At 34.9% G+C, this 25,213-nt stretch overlaps 1 protein-coding gene across 1 annotated transcript in view; it reads right to left on the bottom strand.

Moving 5' to 3' along the window:
* Nucleotides 1-220: 220 nt before the first annotated feature.
* NEK10 (NIMA related kinase 10) overlaps nucleotides 221-25,213 on the bottom strand; it is a 77,683-nt gene continuing 52,690 nt past the window's right edge. Inside the window, 6 exon segments of the mRNA XM_068187115.1 lie at nucleotides 221-286; nucleotides 371-417; nucleotides 1,806-1,987; nucleotides 6,303-6,477; nucleotides 15,658-15,742; nucleotides 15,803-16,003. Of these exon segments, the coding sequence (XP_068043216.1) occupies nucleotides 221-286; nucleotides 371-417; nucleotides 1,806-1,987; nucleotides 6,303-6,477; nucleotides 15,658-15,742; nucleotides 15,803-16,003 (756 nt within the window).

Below are 25,213 nucleotides of genomic sequence, written 5' to 3'. Positions count from 1 at the left end.
TTGTATGACTCTTTCATCTGAATGAAGAACACAGATGTGGCCAAAAAATGCTGCTTAGATTAGCTAATATGTCCCACATATATTTCTTCCAGTCCGTGCATCCATGTATTATAATAAACCACATGCTGTACCAAGTTTAAAGTGAATTGAAGTCACATAAACAGGAAGATGATAAATTTGGGTTTAGCACATCATAATTAACCTTTTCTTTTAAAATTGACTAGACTGACTTGTAAGAAGAGAAACTATAATAACCACTTTCCTCTAGAACTTCTTCAATTAGAGTCTAGAATACAAAAGAACCTAATTTCAGTGAATTATGTTCATTAAGAGTAATAAATGAATACATATAGGTAAATATACAGCTTACCTGCAATTATTCATATGTCATCCCTTCTGCCAGGCCAGAAGCGCCAAAATGCCTTAAAGTAAAAGGCAAGTAATGATATATTACTGAATTTGCAATCTATGCTCCCTTATCAGTTTCTTAGCAATTCCACTGCAAACATAATGACAAGACAGAAGCTTCATGATCAGTAACTCCCACTGAGCACAATGACCCCCTGAAAAGGTGGGGTCATTTTATAGCATGATATGAACGTTTGGTGCACACACATTATGGAAGTATTCTAACCAATGAAAAATAATTTAAAGACTTAATGTAACAGAACTAAGAAATGCAACTTTCTTATTTTTTCCCACTTACATAGGAAATTTATAGTGGAAAGGGCACACAGCCATCAGCAATTTGTGAGGACAAAAGTATTGTCTGCAGGTTAAGAGATACAAAAATTACAGATAATAAGCATCTCAACAAATTGCATTATCGTCTCGAGCAAAATAATATTCATATTTAAAGTGATTGGTAGAGACACATTTCCTACTCCACTGTCACCCTTGACACCTAGGATAAATTCTGGTTTTTACAATAAGCTGTGGAACAGATATGCTATTTTTAACACAAAGGCCATCAAAATGAAAGTTTCTCACTCTTCTTCCTGGTGCCGCAGATTTCAATGTTACTGTATTCTCTAGTCCATGGATTGCAACACAGTTTCTTCTGTATTTAGAAAAATGTAAATGGCACAATTACCAAAATACAGGCTGCACATTTCCCTTATGTCCATTGCACAAAAAAAAACACACGATGAAAAAAAGTCTCTGAACCAGGAATTGTAGTTCCCCACCCTGGGTGACACCACAGCTGGCAGGTTTGATTTTACATAGTGTTTATGATTTGTCTGAGTATCACTAGTACAAGGTAGAGTTGACACATATATTGATATATTCTCTAAAGTATATATACATACATGTATGAGTTCCCCCCACAAGTTCATATGGTTTGATCTAGCTATGTAATTAAATCAACCCATTACAACTATTTCAAACATGACAAAAGAACAACATAAGGGTTTAAACAGACTTGATTTAAAAATCATACACAAGGACAGGTAAATCCTTACTATGACATTTTCAGTTACAAACATTCTCTTAATTTTCATGGATGAATCATAAATTATTTGCATCTGTGATATTTCTTTATAATTTCAAAGTGTACTCTCTTCAACCAGTAGAAAGTTCCAGCAATGCTAAACTGTGTATCTTACCAGGAATTAAACAAAACAAAACCCAACCAACCAAGAACTACAAACCAAAACCAAACAAAACTCCCCCCTAGAAAATCAGTATGGTCAACATAACTATATTGTCTTTAAAGACTGTTCTTAGAGTAGCAATTCCTTCTGCTTTGATACCATACACTTTATTAGAAAAATATATGCCACTACAGAAGTTTATGATGCCTTTTTTACCTTTTCTATCATCTGGAAGCAACATATTTCCGCCTGAAGAAAGGTGTATCCCATGCCAATCCACTGTGAAGATACTGGCTTCAATCAATTCAGCAGCGTATAGGAAAAAAAAAGAGACCAAAAAAATAAAGACATCTGAAAAGTACATCCTTCCTATTTGCCAAAACTTCAGACTTCTAGGAGGCAGTTTACACTTTCTTATGTTTCCCAGTGCAATCAGAAGTCAAAAGAAATTTCAGTACTTTTTAGATTAATGGAAAAGTGGTGAACACGATTATGAACACCCTACCTTTTTCTCTCCAGAAACACTGAACATTGCAAGCTGCACTTAGTACAAAGCACTGAATTTTTCAGATTATCTGAGAAAAAAGTCACAAACTACACATTTGTGTGAAGATAAACAGGAAAGTGTATTCTCTTGAACCTATGAGAGAAGCAGCTGATGACTCTGTTTTTAAAACTGCGGCTTCAAGTGAAATTGTTAGTTGATATTCAAATGGTATAATTCCCATTAGAGGAATTCCAGCACTTTTGAAATCTGAAAGTCAGTTCAGCTATTTGATTATATGAGCAATGATGCTGACATTAAACTCAAAAGCACCTAGTTTTAAAAATATCCACAGGTAACAACTCTAACAGGACCACCTTCTTGCACAGAAGAGAATTCTGTTATGCATTTCTGCAGCATGATAACACTTTTACAGCTACAGAAATAGAAGAATCTCTGTGCTGGAAGACCTTTACCCTACCACTGATCAGTGGAGGAATCTTTTTGTCTGTAATTCTTATTAGGTATTCTAACTTGGTGTAGTTAGAACTCCATTATTTCAAAATTTTATTTCCAGAAATTGTACAACCTCATAAGAACATTTGCTGTAAGAGTTCAACATCATTCTTTTCTCTATTTAGGTTCCTCCCATTACCTCCAAATTATATCTAAATTATATTTCCTTCAAAGTAGAATGCCCAGAATTGCATTCAACATTTCAAGCATTTTCAATTTACTACCATTTACTTTTTAAATAGAGTATTTTTTCCCTTTTCTACAGGTTTAAATCCAATAGTTTTGAAGCTAACAATTTTACAGTTGATAAAATTTCAAATTATTTCCTTTATATCTGAACACCTGAAAATTAGGTTAATTTTGTAATAAACCCTTCCATTTTCTTACCATATTTTTTGGCATTCATTTCTGAAAATATCAACTCAAAACACAATGAGCAGGTATTTCTTAGATTTAATGTTATGGCTGAAATACAGAAATTGTTAAATGTAAATCCCAACTTGATTTACAGGACAGCATGAAACTGATAGCTCAGAAAGAAGCATCCTTAGAAGCATCTAATGTGCTACCAATGTGCCACCTTCCAGGAAGTTTTTAGCACCCCAGGTTAATTATTACCAAAAAAAAAAAAAAAAAAAAAAAAAAAAAAAAAAAAAAAAAGATCCAGATCCAGCATTTGGATCAGTCTGTTTTGCAGCAAACAATTACTTAGAAGATTCCATAATTCCATAATTCAGTGGAAGTAGGTGATAATCAAATTAAGTTACAGAAGCTACATGAAACAAAGAAATACACTTTCACCATTCAGTTACACCTTCCATAAAAATGACCTATTCAGAAGTGCCATTACTGAGAAATGTAGCTACCCTGCAAAAAGAAACATGGATATCCAATGACATGGTGATAAACAACAGTATAAGACTGATTTAATGGCTCATTATAATAAGTCTCCTTTTTTTTTCCCATTCTGTTAGGCTTAGCTTACCATATAACTCAGCTCCTCTAGTCTTGAAGGTAAACATCATTATTAGCCTAACACTGGTAATACCAGATTTGCCTCCCTGATCAAAGTGCTAGTATTTGGGACATTTTTCTATAGATGAAGCACACAGAACATTACACTAGATTTCATGCTGGCCATTATGAATTTCTCCATCTGAAATTAATGAAGAAGCTTAGACCTTCATTGAATGTGCATAGAATGACTTCAATGGTCTCTTTTAAAGACCTTATGGGTCTTAATACAATTCAGAGCACCCCTTTTGCTCTAAGCTTCCTGAGAGAGGTAATTTACCTTTTACTTGTTTAGAAAGCATAACTGATTTTAAATATTTTTACTTCTTGTATCCTTTTGGTTTAAAAAGAACACATCTTTCATCTATATCTAGAAAAAAACAAAACCCAAACAAAAAGCCCACAAATAATGTACCTAAAGTCTTCAATAAAGACTTTAAAATAATTTTGCCTTTAAAATAATTTTTATGTTCCAACAGCAAATGTACAGTTTCAGCTGTTGGTAACTGCAATGACATCAACCCAGTCTGACAACAATTCTATGGTATGTTACTACCCTTTTGAATTTATCTTCTATGTGGTTTCTGCATAGTTGCTTATACCTGCAGACACTGTTTGAAAAACTATGATTTTCTACCATTTAGTACACACTTTATAATAATTTCATTGATGTAAATTCATGAAGTACCACTCAACTGAATTCAGGAACCTTTCTGACTACTTAGAGAGGGGTTGACCACTAATGATTCACACTCAAACACTACCATAGTAGACATTATAGAGACATTTATCCCACTGGAACAAATTACTGCTCTTAGACAGCTATCAATCCAGAATGGTTTTACTGGCCTCACAGGAGTCCTGATTTGATCTGACAAACCAGGGATCAAAATCACACGCTAAGTACAAAAGACTTCTCCAGACAGCTGCTGGCGTGCAGATTTTTTTTTTTTTAACAGACAGATACTACTCTTTTTTCATGCAGATAAGGCCTTATACATATGCTTTAAGTCAGAAGTTGAATTTTCCTTAGTCTATGAGAGAGTAAAAAAAAAATTATGCCTTAGGAAAGGCTGACAACATATTCTATGCATTACATACCACTACAGTGTGTAGTTAATATACCATGGGGATACTGGGATATTCTGAAGCAGAAATGGTAAAGAACAAGTCCAGTGCTTGAGAAACTTGGAGTTGCCTCGGGCACTAGTGTTCAATTTTAGCTTTTGTTTTAATGAAATCAGTTGTCAGATCAGTTAAAAAAAAAAAAAAAAGCCCAAGGATTTACATAATGCTTTTTAAAAAGCTTTTTCTTACATTGTTTTCCAGAGATCACTCTGATTCTTGTTCCCATGGAAACAGGGAAGGCTGCTGGCAGCCAAGAACTAACAGGCAGGAACTCTTCCTTGCAAACTCCAGTTTAGAACTGTCAAATGGAATATGTAATATTTTGAGAAAACAGCTGTGTATTATAAAAAATACTCGACCTCATATTTGTAAAAACATAAACAAGTGCAAGGGAGGCATGTGGGACATAGTAAACAACTGCAGGTATAGATTCTGGTTTCTCTGAAATCAGAGAAAAACTGTTGCTACTGCTTCAGTGGTCAATTCTGAGCCAGTTTTTGAGTTTCTGTTAGTTCTCAGTTCTTGAGCATCCACATTACAATAACTTATATTAATTATTAAGCCACTTAAGAAAACCTTCTTCAACAGAGAGGATAGGCTCACTAATGAGCACCTTGGACATAGTCCTAAAATACCATGTAAAAACTGAACTGCCTCATTTCTGCTGATAGGAGAAGTATATAATTTCCAATTATTTTAAATAATGTTTGTTTCCTTTGTCTCTGATAATTTAATTCTTATATTACCTGTTTTGATAAGTTTGACAACTAAAAAAAACCAAAAACAAAAACAAAAGAGAGACATGTAAAGCACATCCAAGTTCAGTTATGTTATTCAGTTCTAAACAAAACCAAACAAATTTGGCTGATCAATCTCAAAAGCGCTGAGGTGATAAACATCACATCCCAAATGTAAACACTTAATTTTGGAAAATAAAAAGCTGTTTATTTAATAATAGCAAATTTTTCAAATAGCTGCATGGTAGCCATCTTTCTGCAGAATAAAGAGATTCCAATCACATTTTTAGGAGAGAATTCAGGCAGATTTTGTATCAGCTCAGCTCCATTTTTGTTTTGGAATCAACAAGAAATAACTTCAACTCTCTCTCTCTATGAAACAGTTGAACTTAATTTTAAAATAAGTCTAAAATTTGAAAAACATCTGACATTTCAAAAAGTTAACATGTTCAGGATTTCATCTATTGCACCAAAACTCCCAAGAGAGCATTACTATGTACTGATAATTAAGATATAACTTCAATGTTATTGAAGCTATTACTACAGAAGAAAGCATTTTATTAACTCTCCATGTCAGTATATGATATTGTCACCTTAAGTAGTCATATTGCTGGCATGACAGAATGTTGTAAAAATACTTTACTGTACAATCCATTTTTCTGAGGTGAGCTACAGCTTTTTTTTTATATGACTCAATTATTGCCATCCTCCACATACTAATATTCAAACTTAGTCTTTATTTTAATGATATATTTTTAAAGCATCCTGCCATCTGCAAAAATGTCAAGTTCTGTTGTTTTTAAAGAACAGTAACTAAATTAGCAGCACTTTGCAGTAACATCATTTTGACAACAGCAAATTACTAAAAAGTACAGAATGTCAGAAGCAACAGTAATGCATACTTGAGTGCTGAAGATAATTTTGTGCAGCTGAACAAGAATCTGCTGAACAGGACCACTGATCTGATGCACCTTCCGTTGTGATACAGCAATTCCTGCCAACACTGTAGATGACAATAGTAAAATCAGGAGGGCAGCTCACTTTGTTGCCTTAGCACATTAATAGCATACAATGTTTAAAACTTGTAGATGTAAATAGCAAGTTGAAATGCTTGACTCATTTTCCCAATAATGCTGGGAACAAAAAAAAGGATTATCTAAAATGTTAAAAATTTAGACAATGTAAGTGACAATGTGTTTCAAAAGAAAATCTCTTTCTCTGAATCACTAAATTATTCCATGAGAAAAGCAGTATTAATGTACCTCAACAATTGTTAAAATTTTGTCACATTTATTCAAAAGGATAAATATATGACAAACATAATTTTCTTAACTGATTTTTTACATAGACTAACACAATATATTTTTAATATATTTTTATTTTATTGAATTTATTTTAATTCTACCGTAAGCATTATAATAATATGTCTGATGTGGACTATTTCAATGAGGTGAATCTATTGTTTAGGATTTTTAACCTTGTGTATTAAAGTCATACACATTGTCAGGCCCAGAAATTAAATAAAAGCTTATCAGCAGACTTCCACTATAAAACACTTAGTGTAACACAAAAGAACATTAGTTCACAAAATAACCTTTCCAAGCTGACTATTAGACGTGGGAGCTAAGCAAACTTCAGCCAGAAGCCCTGTACCTCTCCTAAATACAATTTTCTCTAAACTACACCTCAGAGACTAATTTAGATATTCTAACATTTACTCTCACAGAAACACCCTGAGGATCATCAAGTCTTATGTATAAATTTACAATCGCTTTTTTTTTTTGAAAGTGATCTTATGTCAAGATTAAAAATTCTACTGAGAAGATGATGAAATCCAAATACCAACATTAATTAGTCCATAACAGAACTATTACCACTTTTTACTGATTAATTTCTGTGCTGGCTACTTTAATAAGAAAGATATTCACAAATATTAGTGTCTAAAGACCATCCATATCTGAACTATGCCCTCACAGAAATGAATTGATAGAGATAAACATGCTTATCTACCACAAGGAGACACATTTCTAGTAGGATCAGGGAGACAACATCATTGATATTGCTGGGGTTTTTTATTGTACTGCCTTTTGACAGATGTCTTGAGAAAGTCAAGCGAAATTCAGTTTGACATATTTTCTTGAGGTCTTCTGTTCATAATCAGTAAGAGGAAAATGAGCTTTGCATTTCCTCTGAGTCACTTAAAGAATAATCTAAGTTAGTTCTGCTCAAGGAGACAGTGGAAGCCATGCTATAATAATCTAAAATATAGATTTTTGCCTCTTGAATTGATTATAGCCACCAGAAGAACAATTTTGATTCAGATCTTTGCTTCATTTTCTCATCTCTACCAGTTGTTTCAATACTGCTATATTCAAGGCCCAAAGGAACCCAGTGTGGTCTTGCCATTATAACCTTAAAATCTTCAGTTATGTTAAGGATACTCATAAAATCTTCACTCCTTTGACATGTTCCCTTTTTCACTGCTCCCTGTTCTGTGGTATTTGTCTCCTCTTTTCCCATCAGTAGCCTGTATTACAAACCAAAAGTAAATAAATCAGGGTTTTTTCTTTTGCAGGCCTTAAGTTATTTTTTTCTGAATAGAAATATGTTTAGAATGATAACAGCAAACAGCAATGACCAAGTGCATTTCTCTGTTATTCAGCTTACGGAGCTTTTTCTCTTTTCTAGTATGACAGCAACAATATGAACTTAAAAGTCTAGGAGGACCAGAATTAATGTCTACTTGTAGTATCTGTGGGCTTCAAAGACTTTAGAAGTTCCCATGAAGTCCATACACTCCAGACCACTCCAAGTTCCTTGTTTGTTTATTTTGTTTTTTTTTTAATACAGAAGTATAGCATTATTTAGAAGATGAGGGTACATGTATGAGTAGGTTGCTGCAGACTTGACCAAAGCTTTTAAGACTTTTATCCAAGAGGAAAACATCAGTGACAAAAGATAATGGATTTACTCAATTTACTCACAGAACTGAAAATATCAACAAAGGCTAAAGTATTCTTCTGTAGATCATTACAGCTCACAGACATTAAGTTTAAACGGAGTTATTATTATATGGCAACCTGTAGCAAACAGCACTGAAACTACAGAAAGTTGACATCAAATTTGGATTTGTACTGCGTAATTAAAATTATTAATACAGTTTTTATATTAAAAGCTGTAAAGTAGAATTTTGTACAGGCAATATCTCAACTGATCAAAATAATTTTATTTCAAATATTATTTAACTCAGACAATATGCATTCTGAAATCCCAGTTTAGCAACTTACAAGGTGTGAAGCTTCTCAGTAAAAGTACTTCAAATGGAAAATTTGTTTCACCTATAATGATGTATAAATACATTATAATTAGCAAGGACTGTATGAAATACTCATTTTACAGGAGAATTTCCCATTGCATTCCACAGAAGTTTACCTGGGATAATGACAATTAATGAGATCTTACTGATTCACTATTGGAATTTATACTTTTAAGAAGTACCTTAATGATACTTCAGATAACATATTTCGATGTAAAATGTAATTATCTTTTTTTCTAACATTTAAAAATACAATTATATATACATGCTGACTAGATGGCCACAGAATATGCACGTGGGTTTGCATTAAATTGCTACAATTAGTGCTACGACTATAGCCACAACATTGTCTCTAGTCTGGATAAGTAGATGGACTATTTGCCCACCTTCTTAGAGGTCCAACAGATTTTTATTGCCACCATTCCATTAGATGGCTATCTATATGCAATAATACATGCAATACCTTTCTTTTAAAATAATCCTACTGAAGTCAAGACCTCGAAGACAGCAGTATAACCAGTTATTGGGCCAACAACTAATCAGCTATCAAACCGAAAGCAAACATTGAAATAATTTATTGCATATTGTCAAAAAATGTGTAGAAGGAAAGCTAATGTTTGATGACATCTATTATTCATGCACTTGGAAAGCATTGCCTTAAAGCAAATATTAGTCTTAAGCATTTGTCTTAAATCATTCCTGTAAAACCATTCTTTTGATGGTAATTTGGATGGTAATTTGAGACCACCCTGGTATCTCATTTTGATTAAGTGTATGTTTAATGAAAAGCTAATTCTGCTAACTGAATGTTTAAGGGCAAGATTAGGATATTCTTACAATTTTCCTATACAATTAATACATTTTAATAAAAGGCCTGCATCTTTGTCTACATTAGATTTTTTTCCATACTAGCAATATCACAAACATTTTCACTAAACAAGAAGAGAGGCATCTAATCACTCAAACAGCAGATAAGAAAATAAAAGATGTTATGTCAAACTAGTTTTCCATCGTTGGTCTTGTTACAGCAGTTATATTAGTTCTTGAGAAACTGTAGAGCAAACATATTTTTGAGAATCTTCCATCTTTTCATGTTCAAACACACTTTTGTGTTGACTCTGAAATAGTTTTCCTACTTTTCTGAGATCCTCTGGAAAAAAAAAAAATCTGAAGGAGGCTTTCATCTGTCAAACTGAATTAACTTTAAAACCAAAAGAAATTATACATCTTTAGGCCAAATCCATCTCCCTAAAAAGGAGACACTGAGACAGAGAGAGAATGAAAGAGAAAGAAACAACATTTTAATCTTTGCTGATACTTTGATCAGCAAAACAGATACCAAAATTCTGTGGTAGCTAGCACAAAAGACTATTTGATAAAAGCAGCTAAATTACATAAAAGCAAATAAACAAGGCCCTCATAGAAGCAAAAGTTCTTCAATTAACTTTGTTAATGAGACAGAAAAAATAGAAAAAGAGAGTGTCCACGGCTTAGAAAGTGAAGAAAATGAAAAATATTATTGTGCCTATACAAGGAACGGGTATTTTACCTGCTTAGGACACAGACACAATAACACAAACACAAAAGTAGAAGCTCTGAGTGAATGTGAGTCATGTTGCTTGGGGTACGGGTTATGAGTTACAACCTCAGACACTCTGCCACAACAAATACCATAACATATTATGTGAATATATGCAAGAAAATCTGTAACTAAAACCACTTGGCTAGAAAGCTAAGAGTGAACATAGATGTTTGCTAGAATTTTACAAAAAACAACCCCCCTTTTCTAGTATTCATAGACAAAATTGGGTTTGAAATACTTCATCCTTTGGCTGTTTCAAATAAATGATCTCTTATCAGTAAAAGGTTCATATCCAAATTTGCTTGATCAGTTTGATGACTCACCACATTTGACTTGCTAATCTGCCATCTTGTGAGTGTATTTACAAGTGCACGATATTTCACACCAAAGAGTCTGTCTCACCACTGACTGTACACAGCAGAGATGCAATATTTTCTGATTCATATGCTAAAGTTAGGAAAATACTTATTAATGCTAAAAAACAAAACCCCAAAGATGATGAACATCACTAAACAATAGCAAACACCCTTCAGGCCTATATTTATTGCTTATTATTATGCTAGAGACCCACTAAGCAGCTAGACCTGAGAGAGGAATCTCATTATGTTACTCACTATGAAAACATAGGGAAATAATTTACTTAATAACTAAACACAAGGAGACTCAAACATGTAAAAATCATTGTAACAAACACACTCATATGTGTACCCACACATTCAAGGAACACTAATGACTTTATTCATAATCCCTGGTCTTCTGTGTATGAGTTATGCTAATCACACAAAGCAAGTCAGGGAGCAAGAAACAGCACAGATGTGCAGGCAAGTTAACTCATGTAAGTCATGGAGCACATAGTGTATCCTGATGTTCAGCTCAGGGTTTCCTGGAACATATTTCCTTTTACCATGGCTACTCCTTTGACATGGATTGGAAGAGCAATATGTTCTGTTTAAATGCCTTACAAGGGGGGACTTTTCAGTTCAAGACAATCTCAAGGAAAATGAAATACAAACCCTCCATCTCTTTTCTGTTTTGTGCCCACTCTTGTTAGAATGTAAAAGACAGACACAAAAGCCAAAGCTTTTCATTCTCATCAGCCTCCCTATTCTGAATAGCTCTATGCAGATTCCTTGAGGACATTATAAAAAGTATCAAATGAGGCATAAATAATTTCTCTGACTGCTACTTTGGTCTTTAGCAGCTGATGTAATTAGAGCAATTTCTAAGACTTTAACTTCTTAACATGCATTGACATCAGTAAAAATCATACAAATATATTTTAATATGAAGTATAATGTTCTGCACTTGAGGCACCTAAACAGGCAATTGCAAGGAAACAGCTGGTAACATGAGATGAGATCAGAAAAACCTGAGACGATAGTAACTTTTGCTTTGGCTTTAACTTTCACTTCAATGGTATCTCTGAAAACCTTCCTAATTTTGATCAGACTGGCTGGAAAATTGAATAAAAATTTTGTATTAGCAGAGAACTTCAGTACATCTCCTTGAATGAAATGGAAGCAAAAGGAGTGTTTTTTTTTGAATGTCAGCTCAACGATCTTTTCAGAAGTAAGGTGAAATTACCTTTATTTATTCAAAATACTCTTAGTAAACTGCCCTTCAAATCACTATACACTGGAATGGACAATCCCAACCAGGTTAATTAAGTTGTTTTGCAGAGCAAACAACTAAGTTTTTTTTTTTCTTGCTAGCAGTGATTCCATGTACAGCAACAGAAGTTGACATAAACACACTTCAAACGTAACTCAGGCATCATATAGTAAAATCAGGTCGTGGCTGATGTCTTCAACAAAATCCCATTAGCCTGAGTCTTAAGAGAAATCTGAATCTTAGACAAATCAAGAAAAGCAAGCTTACAAAACACTAAGGTCTCCAAAGTTCTTCATAGACAGCCCATTGTACAAATTATAGGTTTCTTGGTGCAATAATAATTTTCAAGAAATTCCCTAAACTTTCTCCTCACAATCTGAAACTGAAAAACCACATATAGCAGACGTCAGACAATATTATTCCAAAAATTTACCAAACTATCTAGACATTTTATCTAAAGAAGAAATGTCTTCTCAACTCACCAAATCCATCAAATACTGGTCTGAATTAAAAAAAAACACCAAACAAAAAATAAACAAACAAGGCTCATCTCTGTGACCACAGAACTGTCAAGATATAAGCTGTCTGCAATGTGGCCCAAATTACATGCTCCAGAAAACAAATGACATTACTGAATGGGGGTTTATTTCATAATGTGTTTCTTGTTATCCTCAAAAGTGTTAAATTTGGAGTTAAGTGATGACCTAAACTCATGACCTAAGTGATGAGCCAAATCACTACATAAAACACACAGAGTTCCTATTTTGAGAGTATTCTAGTTCTAGAAATCCCCAATTATTCAACTGGATACGAGTTACCTGCACAAGACTCAAGTCCTAGCACTGGGTAAACCACTTGCACAGAATTGTCTTTCAATGCATTTAGGACACTGTCCTGGTTGTGATGAAAATGAACATGATTAGGGAAAACAAAAAATTTTGTCCAAAAGAGCATTCCCAGACAAAAAGTAAATTTTTCAACTCTCACCCAACTGACACAGCAGCTCTACTGGGCTACTATGCATTAAGACATATCACATATTTTCCTGCTCTTTGGTTCTACCAACAGAAGTGAAGGTATGGTTACACTGTAAACCAAATGAAAATAAAACCCCTTTAATATGACTAAGCTAAGGTAAAGTTGGGAACCTTGTAATTTTAAACTAAGAAAAAAAGTGCAACTAATAAACTGTTACCATCCCATCATTCTTCACAGCTTTTTGACTCAGTATGTCCCTATCCTCTGTCAATCTTCATAATTTGAAATTATAATTACTTCAGGAAAAGAAAAATGCATCTGTCACTGCTGCCTCTATGCTTCTGAAATGTTCAGAATCTTGTTGCTGTAGGATTAATCATTTCAAGTACCAGGAACAACTATTCCAGAATCTACACACCCTGCACTTGGCAATCTTGTTAAAGGAGCTGGTCTTGTAGAAATACATTGTCTATACATTCTATACAAAGAAGAATAATCCTTTTTTAAAAGCACAATTGAAAAACACTGAGTATGCAAAGTCATTAAAAATAATATGACAATATGGGACTATGAAAAAAGCTTCCCCCCATTACACTGACAAATCCATACCAGTGTCTGTATGGATTTGGCTGAGCTACTGAACGGCTCAGCATTTCACACCTTTTTGCAAAATACCACCCTAGTTTGAAATTAGAATGATCACATTTTCTCTGAGAATGATGTGATGACAGCACGATTAGACAAATCCATTCACAATCCTAATCAATATACCTGGAACTAACACTCTCATCTTCATGTTAGCAGTTTCCAACTTAGCTAGATCAAAGTTGGCCACATATTCCCCTGTAATGCTGACATGCTTGACAAAACCATGGCTAATAATTCAAACTCTGTTAGCCACTTACTATTAATGAATGGAGCATTTTTCAAGCAATTCCCATTTATCCTGAATTTATAATTTTTTAAGAAATCTTTTCTTTACCCCTGAAAAATAGAAACATTTTCCAGCATTAATTACAACTGATCTATAACACTGACTTCAACATGAAGTAGAAACTACAGCTGATCTAAGAATGTAAGACTGTAGAGTTATTTTTCTGAAAAAGCAATCCTGAAGTATCTATATAATAATTAGACTCTATACCAGGAGAAAAAAGGATGACTTCTAGAAATGCTGATTAAAGCTACTGGGACTGATAAGAACTGACAGGATCTTTCCACATAAAATAGTTAATTAAAACTATGGCAATATGGCATGGTAATATTCAAATATTAGGAAAAGCTGATATTTTGTTAATGTCTAAATCTTAACAAAGAAAAATTAACTACAAGGAAATCATTACCACTTATGCTTAGGGTGTGGTGAGTTACAAACTACAGAAAGGCTTCAAATTTCTGTGCACAATGCTGAACAAAGAATTACATTCCTGTGAGACACACAATGTTATTCTTCAGTATAAACAGAGAACCAAACTTTGTCCCTGGAAGCTGCTTTTTTTCAAGGGCTTCATTCTATGCAGGCCCTTCCCACAGTTATTCAAGGCTTCCCTCTATCCTGCAGCCTTCTCCTGTTACTCTCTTAGCACAAGAAAGTGGCCACAAAAAATGCTTTCTAAAATTACTAATTTTTAAGAAAACTTTGACAATAATCTCAGGGCTGGCAAGCCATGGATCCTCCAGCCTTCAGAATGGCAGGCTATCCAGTTACAATTAGCAAATCATTTTAATGGATTTTAAGTAGTATTACCAAATCATTATTTGCCCTGCACTAATGGCTTCAGTGAAAAGAGCTCATCAGTGCTCTTTAGTACCTGGGCCAAAATATGAAATAAAATCTAGCTACCAAATAGGATTACAAACAAATAATGTTATTCTAGGCCTGAGACATTTGCAGCAATAATGTTTTCTAATCTTCAGACAACTACATTCCCTTTACCTTCTAAAAGTACATCTAAATCATCCCCATATTTGATTAATGGAAATCTGAAATTTTGCTTAGCTCTAACACCCATCTCTTTTTTTTCTAGTATAAAATGAACTTTGATTTTCATTAATCAGAATCCCATTGCATTTAATAGGTAGGTCATGGTAGCTCACAATCTAGCAAGTAAACTCGTAGTGGTTAGTTGCTAGGGTTTTTTGAGTTTATTTTTTTTTTAATTTTCAAATTGGAATATAATCCCAAAAATCTGTTACTTAAGATAACACCCAACAAAGCTGGTGCTTTCCAATTTGAGTACCATAAATAATTACAAGCAGAATTAATGCTGTGTTTTGTCACATAATTCTGTCCTAATTAAAATCTACACATTCCATCAGTTCCATTCAGTCAATTCTTCCAGACAGATAAATCTTCCCTCTTTCAACTTTCTTCTTCACACTCTTCCATCTGTTTCTTATCAATATTAGTCATCTTATGTTTAAATTAAAAACCACCTTCTTTCTCAAGAAGCCAAATAATATTCCATTTTTCATAGCTGCTACTACAAAATATGGGGACAAGCTACACAAAGTCCTGGTGGTACCAAATGTATTAGAGTGGACATGGCTGTCACAGAAGCACGGTCATTTTCTTAGGTAAAAACAGATTGTTTTTCACATTATTGTGACAAATAATGTAATACCCTCATATATTGGACTAAACAACTGCTTTACTGTTAGACAGTTGTGTATATTTCACCCTTGAAGAATCTTACCAATAGCAGACTCTTCCAAATTACTTGAAGTAGAGCTGCTTGAATTGTCCACTATGTCTACCTCACTGTCATTCAGAGAAAATACCTGCACATATAAATGAAAACAAAGAAGCTTTTAACATACCTCTGACCAGCATGGTAGCACCTGATGCTTCTTTTGCTAATGTCTACCTTTCTCCATAGTCCTGTCATCCTCTACCAGGATTGCTTCATGTGTTATTTCCTCATCTTTTCCATGTGCAGACTAAAAACTGGCAGCTGGAAGGTCAGTATTTTCTGAAAATTCATTTTTGCAACTGGCTGCTGCACTGCTGCTGCGATGCAGACTCAACTTCTTATCATTTTTCTGACAAGAAAGAACAAAAAGGCAATGTTAGATATTGTCCTTTCCCAACACTCACTAGAAAATCCAAAAACTGAAGTCTCACTTGTGCACACACATATAAAACTAGACTTAGCTGTTAGTCCAGGACTGCACAGTACCTGGTACAGTTACTGATTCTAAATTTAGAGCAAGACTTTCAAACTCTTAAACTAAATAATTTATTTGTTCTTAATGACAGTCTTTTCACAACAAGCACTGAAAGTGAGAAAAATGAAACAAATGACAGAGCAGAAGCAAATACTGAGCAAAGGGAAAATAGCAGACTGGATAGAGGTAGTAGGTTCCCAGGGACAAGCACAGCTAGATTTGCTCTCTTCCATCTTAGATAAAAAACAGCAGTCCAGGTCTGGATAATGCAAAATCTGCATAACAGCCAAGAGAGTTGTAAAATATGAAGTGAACTTGAAATGATGTCGTGGTTTGAAACTGGCCCAACGCCAGGCACCCATAAGAGTTGCTCACCCACTCTCCCCTCCCACAGCTTGGGCAAAGGAGGAACAAGGAAAAAAAATATTAGTGAAGGCTTCATGAGTGAGCTAAGGACTGGGAGAAATATTTCAAGGGCAAAACAGGCCCAGCTTTAGGTATAAAGTGAAGTTTATTACTAACAGGATCAGAAGAGGATAATGAGAGGTAAAAAAAGCCCTTAAAACATCGTTTCCCCCCAGCCCCTCCTTCCTTCCCACCGACAGCACAGGGAGACAGAGCGTGGGGATTTTGGTCAGTTCATCACCCAGATTTTCTTCCACTGCTCCGGGAAAGAAGTCCTTCCCCTGTGAGGCCGTGGGGTGCCTCCCACTGGAGACAGGTCTCTGTGAACTTCTCCAGCACGCATCCATACTCATGAGCAGCAGCCAAACCACACCTGCTGCAACGTGAGTCCCTCCCACAGGCACACAGTCCTCCCAAAACTGCTGTGATGTGAGTTACTCTTCGTGGGGTGCAGACCTCCCAGGACAGGCTGCTCCAGCCTGAAACAAGGGCCCTTTCTCTCCACCACGTCTTCCACTGGATCACAGCCTCTTCCAGGCATCCACCCACTCCCCCATGGGCTGAGGGTGGATCTCTGCAACCCCTGTGGATCCCCAGGGGCTGCAGGGACACAGCTGCTTCACCATGGTCATCACCAGGGCCCGCAGAGGTATCTTGGCTCCAGCACCTGGGGAACCTCCTGCCCCTCCTTCTCCACTGACCTTGGTGTCTCCATGTTGTTTCCCTCACATATTCTCACCTCCTCCTCTTCTCTGACTAGAAACAAAACCTGTAACTTTGTTTTGATTTTCTTTTTTAATATGTCATCACAGAGGAGTTAGAGCCTCTCTCACCAGCCCAGCTTTGGCCAGCAGCATGTCCATCTTCAGAGCCATCAGCCACTGGCTCTGCTGGACATGGTGAAACTTCCAGCAGTTTCCCACAGGAGCCATCTCTGTGGCCCCCGCTACCTAAAACCAGGCTGTGCCAAACCAATACAGATGTGATGCCAGAGGGACATGGAGGCTGAAATGACCAAATGCTACTGGCATTATCAAAGCAGAGCTACAAAAATGAAAACATGGAATACAAATTATTTGCTTGTAACATTTAAATGCTGTATCTTGTTTGTTATTTGATGCGTATAAAATTCTGCCTCTGCTGCTGTCAATGTTTACAGTTTTTCTGGAATTAACAGAAATCCCCAGTCCCTGCTATTGCTTCTATTTTAATGCAACATATTTTGAAGGAAGACTTTTTATGATCTCCTATTTTTCTAAATCTTCACATATTATTTCTGTTATTTCTGTTGTGTGTAAATAAATTCATGTTTCTTTTTTCTCCATCTTGTCAAAGTAAAGCATGATAAAGGAGGACGGGAGATCAATTATATAAATATATCAGATTAAACAAATTAGTGTATTTAATATTAAAATAATTTCAGAAGATAATACATTCCTAAATACTTATATTCTTAACAAGTCCTGCATAAGACAACTTGTCTTATATCTAAGACAACATTCTTTCAAAGTTTTTCCCATGAAGTATTTTGACTTTATTAGGACACAGCAGAGTGAACACACTAGAAACTTTCTCCTCAGAAACTTCACTGCATCCCTGAGCACTGACTATACAAACCACTGTCTACATAATGATCTGCTTCGACTATTTGCTTCCCCATCCCTTGTTCTAGTCCCAAATCTGTAACAAGCCAAGAGATGGCTTGTCAAGGTTTTCTCTTTAAATTCAGGTGGCAAAAGGTCACTTTATACTTCAGTACTGGACTGAGGTTTTGTCCAAGATGCCACAATAGCAGCGACTGCAGTGTAGCACGGCATGACAACCACTAATGATGACTCTCAAACTGACTTTAAGAGAGCACTCCAGTCCTGGCACACATGAACATACTTCTTGTGCCCTGAACAGTCAGTGCACAGCTGCTGAAGAGAGCCAGTTCACCTGCTCCACATCAAAGCAATCAAAGCAAAGAGAGAGAAGGGTCAAACTGCATGGACGTTTCAAACTTAAATCTCCTTTCAACATTTTCAATATTGAACCTCATAGTCAAGAGACTCATTGTTAACAATTATTTGAAAATCAGGTGGAGCTGAGGGGGGAAAAAAAGATCAAAAAGCAGCTGATACCAACTGGTGCCAGATCTCACAGTCCATTAAGAAAGGAAACCTGTTTGAAATGCCTGAATGGAATTCCATAGACTTCAAGCTAAAAATAATGGACAGACCTACTATAGAAACTCTTCAAAGATCAGTGGAACATATCCTAAAGTGTTAAAACAGTTATATAAACTGTAAAGTTATAACCTGTCTTTAGAAAAATCTGGTCTTGTCCACTTACATAGCACTTGAACATAGAAAACTATAGTATTTCATTACTAATCTGAGAATAATAAATAAATTTGCTGTGATATACTTTACTCCACCTAGAGAATAGCTAATAATTTTTAAAATTGATATTATGTACTACAGCTTTTTCTCTTTTTAGTAGGACCCTGGCTGATTTAGAAGAACAAAAGTACCCTGACCAGAAGAGAATGCAATGCAAGTTCAATGTCACTTTTCCTCACCACAGGAGAAGGACCAAAATGACCTACATAAAGATATAAGGATATAAAGGACATAATTTTTTGAGAAGATCATGGAGAAATGTATACTCCAACACATTGAAACAATCATTTTCATATGCTGTGAAGTCTCAGAGAGACTTCTTTCAGATAAGGAAAGAGACAGATGCTTATCTTTTGAAGAAATCTATTAAACTGGAATATTCAAAATATCCCAAACATTGAAAAATGAATTAGGTTGATATTTATTCATTTGAACTGTGCTCATACCTACACTTGATTCTAGAGTCCAGTATTTTACAAATCTCTCTGGAAGCTCCATCAGTTGATACAGTTTATTTTCACATTTTCCTTATAAACAAGTGTCTCAGTTTCCCCATTCATCAGATTAATTGTTAAAACAAATTCTGCCTTCATGTATAAAAAACACACTTGGAAAGGAAAGCTAAGGGGGAAAGTCCCCCACAAAAAATGCTCAAATTATGAACCAATTAACATTTTTTTCCAGCATTCATCTACTGTTATTACTGAGCAAAAGCATCTCTGGAAATTTGTATCCCAGCCATGAAGAAAATGTCTGTCTTCATTCAGATCCTGTACACTTGCACTGTCTGTCTCTTCACTGGTAACTATCAACACTTTAAATTCGAGATATATTTCGGTTTTGGAAAAGTGAAACCTGAATTGTTGGTTTTGTCTTCCAACAGGAATCTAAAAGTTGTTAGAAAAAAAAAAAGTAGGTTGAAATAAAATAAAGATACTGATCTTTTATTTAGCTCTGTTTTGTTATACTGCTGTCCAGAATAATTAACTTTTCTGTCTTCATGAAATATAGAGCTCCCTAGTGGCATTTGCAAACAGCATTTAATTAATCTTCTTTATTAGAGACATTTACAATTACAGCATTATGCTAGTGAATTGAATTTCTATTAATAAAAAAAAAGCAAAACCAAACAAACTACAACCTATTTACACTGGTAAACTACCAATAAAATAAGTAATAACTAGCATGAGTTTGGCAGGGAAAAAAACAGGCTAAACCAATATATATTTTTCAGTATGAGGGTAACAGCTCCTGTGCATTAGGAAGAAGTAGATGTTACATATGTGGGTTTTAGCAAGGGTTTTGACAATGTTTTTCACAACATCCTGGAAGAAAGCTAGGAAGTGTGAGCTAGACAAAATCACGATCAGTTGGCTGAACAATTGACCATAAAAAATTGTATTCAACCTGGTAACTGCTTTGAGTGTTTGCTAAACTGAAAATGGGTAGTGAGCACAATTTATCAGGCTCCTTTTTGACCTTGCTCCAAAACCACTCAATGTTGTCACTGAATTACAATGATAATCTGCATAACGGATAGACAGGATGCCTATTAAAAGTGCCCGGACTGTGATACATTCACATCGTACATCATATTGCAGCGTATACATCATACACAGAGCTGTACCAATGAAAGTGACACTTGGTGTCAAAGAAAGTTTTGAGAAACTGGACAAACTAAAAGAAATGATGAAGTTTGAATGGGGAAAATGCAAAGTTCTCTGAGCAAGAAACAGCCATACAACTGCACAGACTAGAGAAGGACTGATAACACAAGCACTGCAGCAAAAGACATGGGGATTTTTCTGGATCAGAAACACAATATTATGCTACAATACCATGCTGTTTTGAAAAAGTAGACATCATACTGGGATATATAAAAAAGATAGTAATTCTGAAGATTTGTGTATTCTTCCTACTTGGTACCAAGAAGATTTTCAGTTGGAGTAATTAGATCCAATTTTGAGCATTACACTTAAAATCATGTCAATCTTACTTCTAAAGTCATGTTCTGTAGACCTCTGATTATTCTCATTTCTTTACTTCTATATCTCCACATTTTTTATAATTCAGCTCAAATAAAATTTAAAAAAAATAAAAGGAAAAAAACCACTGGGGGGATACAACATAAGAGAAAAACCATACATAACTCCTACCTATTTCCACTGTGGGGAGGAAATTGTCAGTAATTAAGTGTTTAGCTATTGCACCTATCTGGGATCCTGCAGAGAGAAATATGTGTTCACACACTATGTAACAGGTTTGGATGCACACAGCAAACAGCTTTTGGGGATATTCTGGATTCAGTGCTATCAGAGCCCTTATATGACATTGAAGATTTGGTCTGAAAATTTCAAGTGCCATATACATCCCATATGTGCACAGGCATATGTCAATTTAATATCTCCTGGAAACCAGACATACATTAAGTATAAAGCCTTTCAAGCTTTATATTTTCGGTGTTTGCTTTATTCAAGCAAAGACTAAAATTTTCTGCAAGCATCAGACTAAATGCAGATGTTATCTTCATATGGAAAAAAAAGAAGACTCAATCAGACATATGATTGTTGACTGTAAAGACAGTTTTTGCATTTCTGCTGTTTCCAAACTGTTTCTATAACATGACATTTTTAAGACTGACTGGTCAAATACCTGTCAGTAGTGACAGGTAATTCTAAGGCTTGGAAATGGACAAGATAATACTTGACAACTCTTCCTCCCTTACATTCTGCAATTCTATTAAAAAGCTTTGATGCACTAACAAATTAAACATTCAGAAACTCTTAAAAAAATTATACCTTCAAAACAGTTCCTGTATTGTCACTTTATTCTCCAAATTTAAATGGTATAAATGTAAAAAGCTTCCTTTTTTTTAATCACACCAACATTTTTAAAATTTATACATGAGTTCTAGTACCTGCTACATAAATAGCAGAACAGAATGGTGTCACAATGGAGTGAAAGGTGGAAGAATAAGGAAACAATGTGTGGAATGCTAAGTCTTCATGATATTCCTGAGTCCTCACTCATCCAAAAGGATATGTATGCAGCAGTGCGCAGTCATGACCATCCACATTTTTATTTTATAAAAATTTAACAAATTTTAGTGATAATTTTAATAAAAATATTTTAATATTCTAGGCTAACATAATTACTCGACTACATTTCTGAAATATTAATAACCTGTTGCATGCTAAGTGTTTTAAACCCAAGCATACTCATTGCTTTAACTAACACCAAAGCAACTGCTGCACACACAAATGGTTTTAAGAAAGAAAATCTTTTGTGCACTGAATGGCACAAAATCTATTTCTAAACACAAAGGAAATTAAAATGAACATTAATCCAATCTTTATGTCTTTTTCTGAGTTAACAAAAAAAACTTGATTAATTCAAATTGAATTGCTAATTAAATACTGCTTTGTAATGCATGTGGTGATGCTTAGAAACTAACATAATTATTAGCACAACAATTGCCAGCAGAGCAGAACTGAATTTGGACATGGAGGAAAATGACTGGGTGAAAAACTAGTTAAATTATGTTGTGTTTCTTGGTCCTTCATATAGCTATGATCCTCAAAAATACAAAATACAATCAACTCAAAATCATCTAGAGGTGGAATATGAAGGTTTATGTCACAGATAAAGTTCAGGAAACTGCGTCAGCTATTTGAGGTTTGGTCAGGTTCTTTAGTTTAAATTTAGTCATTTACGTATAGTTTGAAAACAGCTACACTGCTTTGTTCACTATTTTCAGACAACAAATAGTTGAACATGCTCTGCAGGAGAGCTAGGCAGACTTCCTAGCATAGGCTGTAGCCAAGCTGCTGGCAAGAATAATCAGAGTATGTTTTCTGTCAGCACCAACCTTGTCCTGTAGCACAACACCTTGATACCTACAGATCTAGCCTAGGAGGGCCAGCCTTGACCTGCAGCTAAAATTCCTATCTTGATGGAAGATGACTCACTGTGGTCTGTATGCCATGCTCTCCAGCATGCTGGGTTAGGGAAAGAGCAGTTCAAGTGTGAAAACAGGAAAATACAGAGACCAGCCTTGCTAATGGGCATTCTCATGCATTTGAACACTAGGACAAAGCACTCAGCTAAGGGCAACCTTAATGAACCAGCTCAGATCAAGCACTGTTAATGACTTCTGACTCCCTATTAGCCCCAACTAACATGGAACAGGGAGACACTCCAAAAAGTGTAGTGATCAGACTACACTCAGAAAAACATATTGGACCTACTTTTCCCATTACCTAAGCATCATCATCCCCCATTACTCTGAGTAACTGGGAACTTGCTCTGAATACATGGATTTGCATATATGAATTTAAAAATGAAATGTGTATTCTAGTGACATTATTGGTACAAAAATGAAAATAAGCTTAAATTCCCAAAGAACATAGGCATAGAGAAAGAATGTGACATATGGTTTATGCACAGAACAGAACTACAGAAACTGAGAAAAGGAAGTTGTTCTGACCATCCAGGTAGTCTACCATGTCTGTCCATTTTTAATATATTCTCAGAGTAGTAGAAGGTACAAATGGCTCATATTTTGTCATATATTTTTAGCTGATGGACTCCAATTATAAAACTTACACTTTCTTTTACCACATTCAAAAGACAGGACTGAACTGAATATTCATCACTCTATATTGTTTTAGGTATATGCATATTTTACATTAAAAATGTGGCAATGAGAGAAAAGTGGAAAACCTTTTAGGATATATGCAGTAAATGAAGCAATAATGGATGATGCCCATGTAATGAAACACACATTGCCAAAGTAATAAAAGTGACTTATTTTCACTGCTTTCTAAACAGACAAAATACATTTTTCCAATCTATATACTTCAAAAAGCAATCAAATTATTGTTTGGCGATACACTCATCTCTTGAAAGGAAAATATTAGAAAGACAACTCATTACTTAGATCCACAACTGCTTTGAGACTTATACTTGCCTTGGAACACAGAAAATTCAAATTTGCTACTGATCAGTTTGGTGACCATACACAAACTATCTTTTTCCTTTCCACCTCATCCTACCCAGAGCATGAAAATATAATATTGATCACCTTGAAATGAAAGGTGCAACATGAATTATTAATGTTAATAAGAATTATTAACATTATTCTTACTTGTTTGGGTCTTCTGTACCATGTGTTATGTTAGCAACCTTAACCTTTCAGAACTGAACACACAAACTCTATCAAACACCTGCCACCCCTACATCTGTTTCTGTTCTAATAAACAGTTTCTGTGGAAAACTAGGAAATATAAGAATTTATGTGGAGAGATGATGATGATTCTTTTTACTGGGATTATTTTCAAGCATGGATTTCATGCTATACTTACCACACAAGGTAACTAACCGTACTTCATCATCTACTGACCTGCCTCCCAATTACCTATTTACCAGCTACCAAACTAGTTTTAAACTACTTATAAAACAAATTCCACTCTGGCTCCAAAAGATCTCTGTTCTTCTGTTCCATATACAAGGACAGAGAGTACAGTCCTTATTTCAGAAACATTCAGAATATAATACAACTAGGATGAAAAAGGAGCACATAAGAACATTTCAGTAGAGAAAGCAAAGTATAAGCTAGCTAGCTTCAACAAAACATTGAACTACATGGCAGAAACACCGAATTTTCTGACACCATGGAAAAATGACAAATTACTTGGGTGTGGAATCACTGGGGCCTAGACTAAGATGAATTAGGCTGTCTACATCTCACAGAGCTTTCATTTCAGGAGCAGCTGCTTGAAATTCTTCCAAGCACTTTTAGTCAGAACATTGCCCTTTTTTTTTTTCAAAAGGCAAACTTTTCAGGAATAATTATTCTCTTTATTAGAAATCCTTCAACTTTTTATAAAGTCTTCCTAAATACCAGGAAGAAAGAAACAACATGGCTCCTTCTGTTTCTAAGCCCTGTAACATGCCTCTGAAATTTGAAAGATCCTAGCCTGATTTATTCTTATTTCCAACAATTTGCAAAATTAGGTTTCATTACTAAGTCGTATTCCCCTCCATATCTTCAGTGTTCTGGATCTTTGTCAGAATCTCTTATTCTTTTAATATGCATAATAAAATATCAATTGGAACTAGAACTGCAGTGTTTCCTTCTTGAGAAAACTAACCATTATCGCCCAAAATACACAGGCAGTTTTCTAGATAGGTGTATTTTCCAAGTATTTATACAAAACACAAGTATTCTAACTTCTGTGTAAAACTATCCATTCTGTCATATCTCACAAATATCTGGGTAGGGCATTTTTTTCTC

The sequence above is a fragment of the Anomalospiza imberbis genome, chromosome 1 (genome assembly GCF_031753505.1).
Source record: "Anomalospiza imberbis isolate Cuckoo-Finch-1a 21T00152 chromosome 1, ASM3175350v1, whole genome shotgun sequence".
NCBI classification, from domain to species: domain Eukaryota; kingdom Metazoa; phylum Chordata; class Aves; order Passeriformes; family Viduidae; genus Anomalospiza; species Anomalospiza imberbis.
Note: the sequence above shows the minus strand (reverse complement) of the source record. Positions and strands in the feature narration are given on the sequence as shown.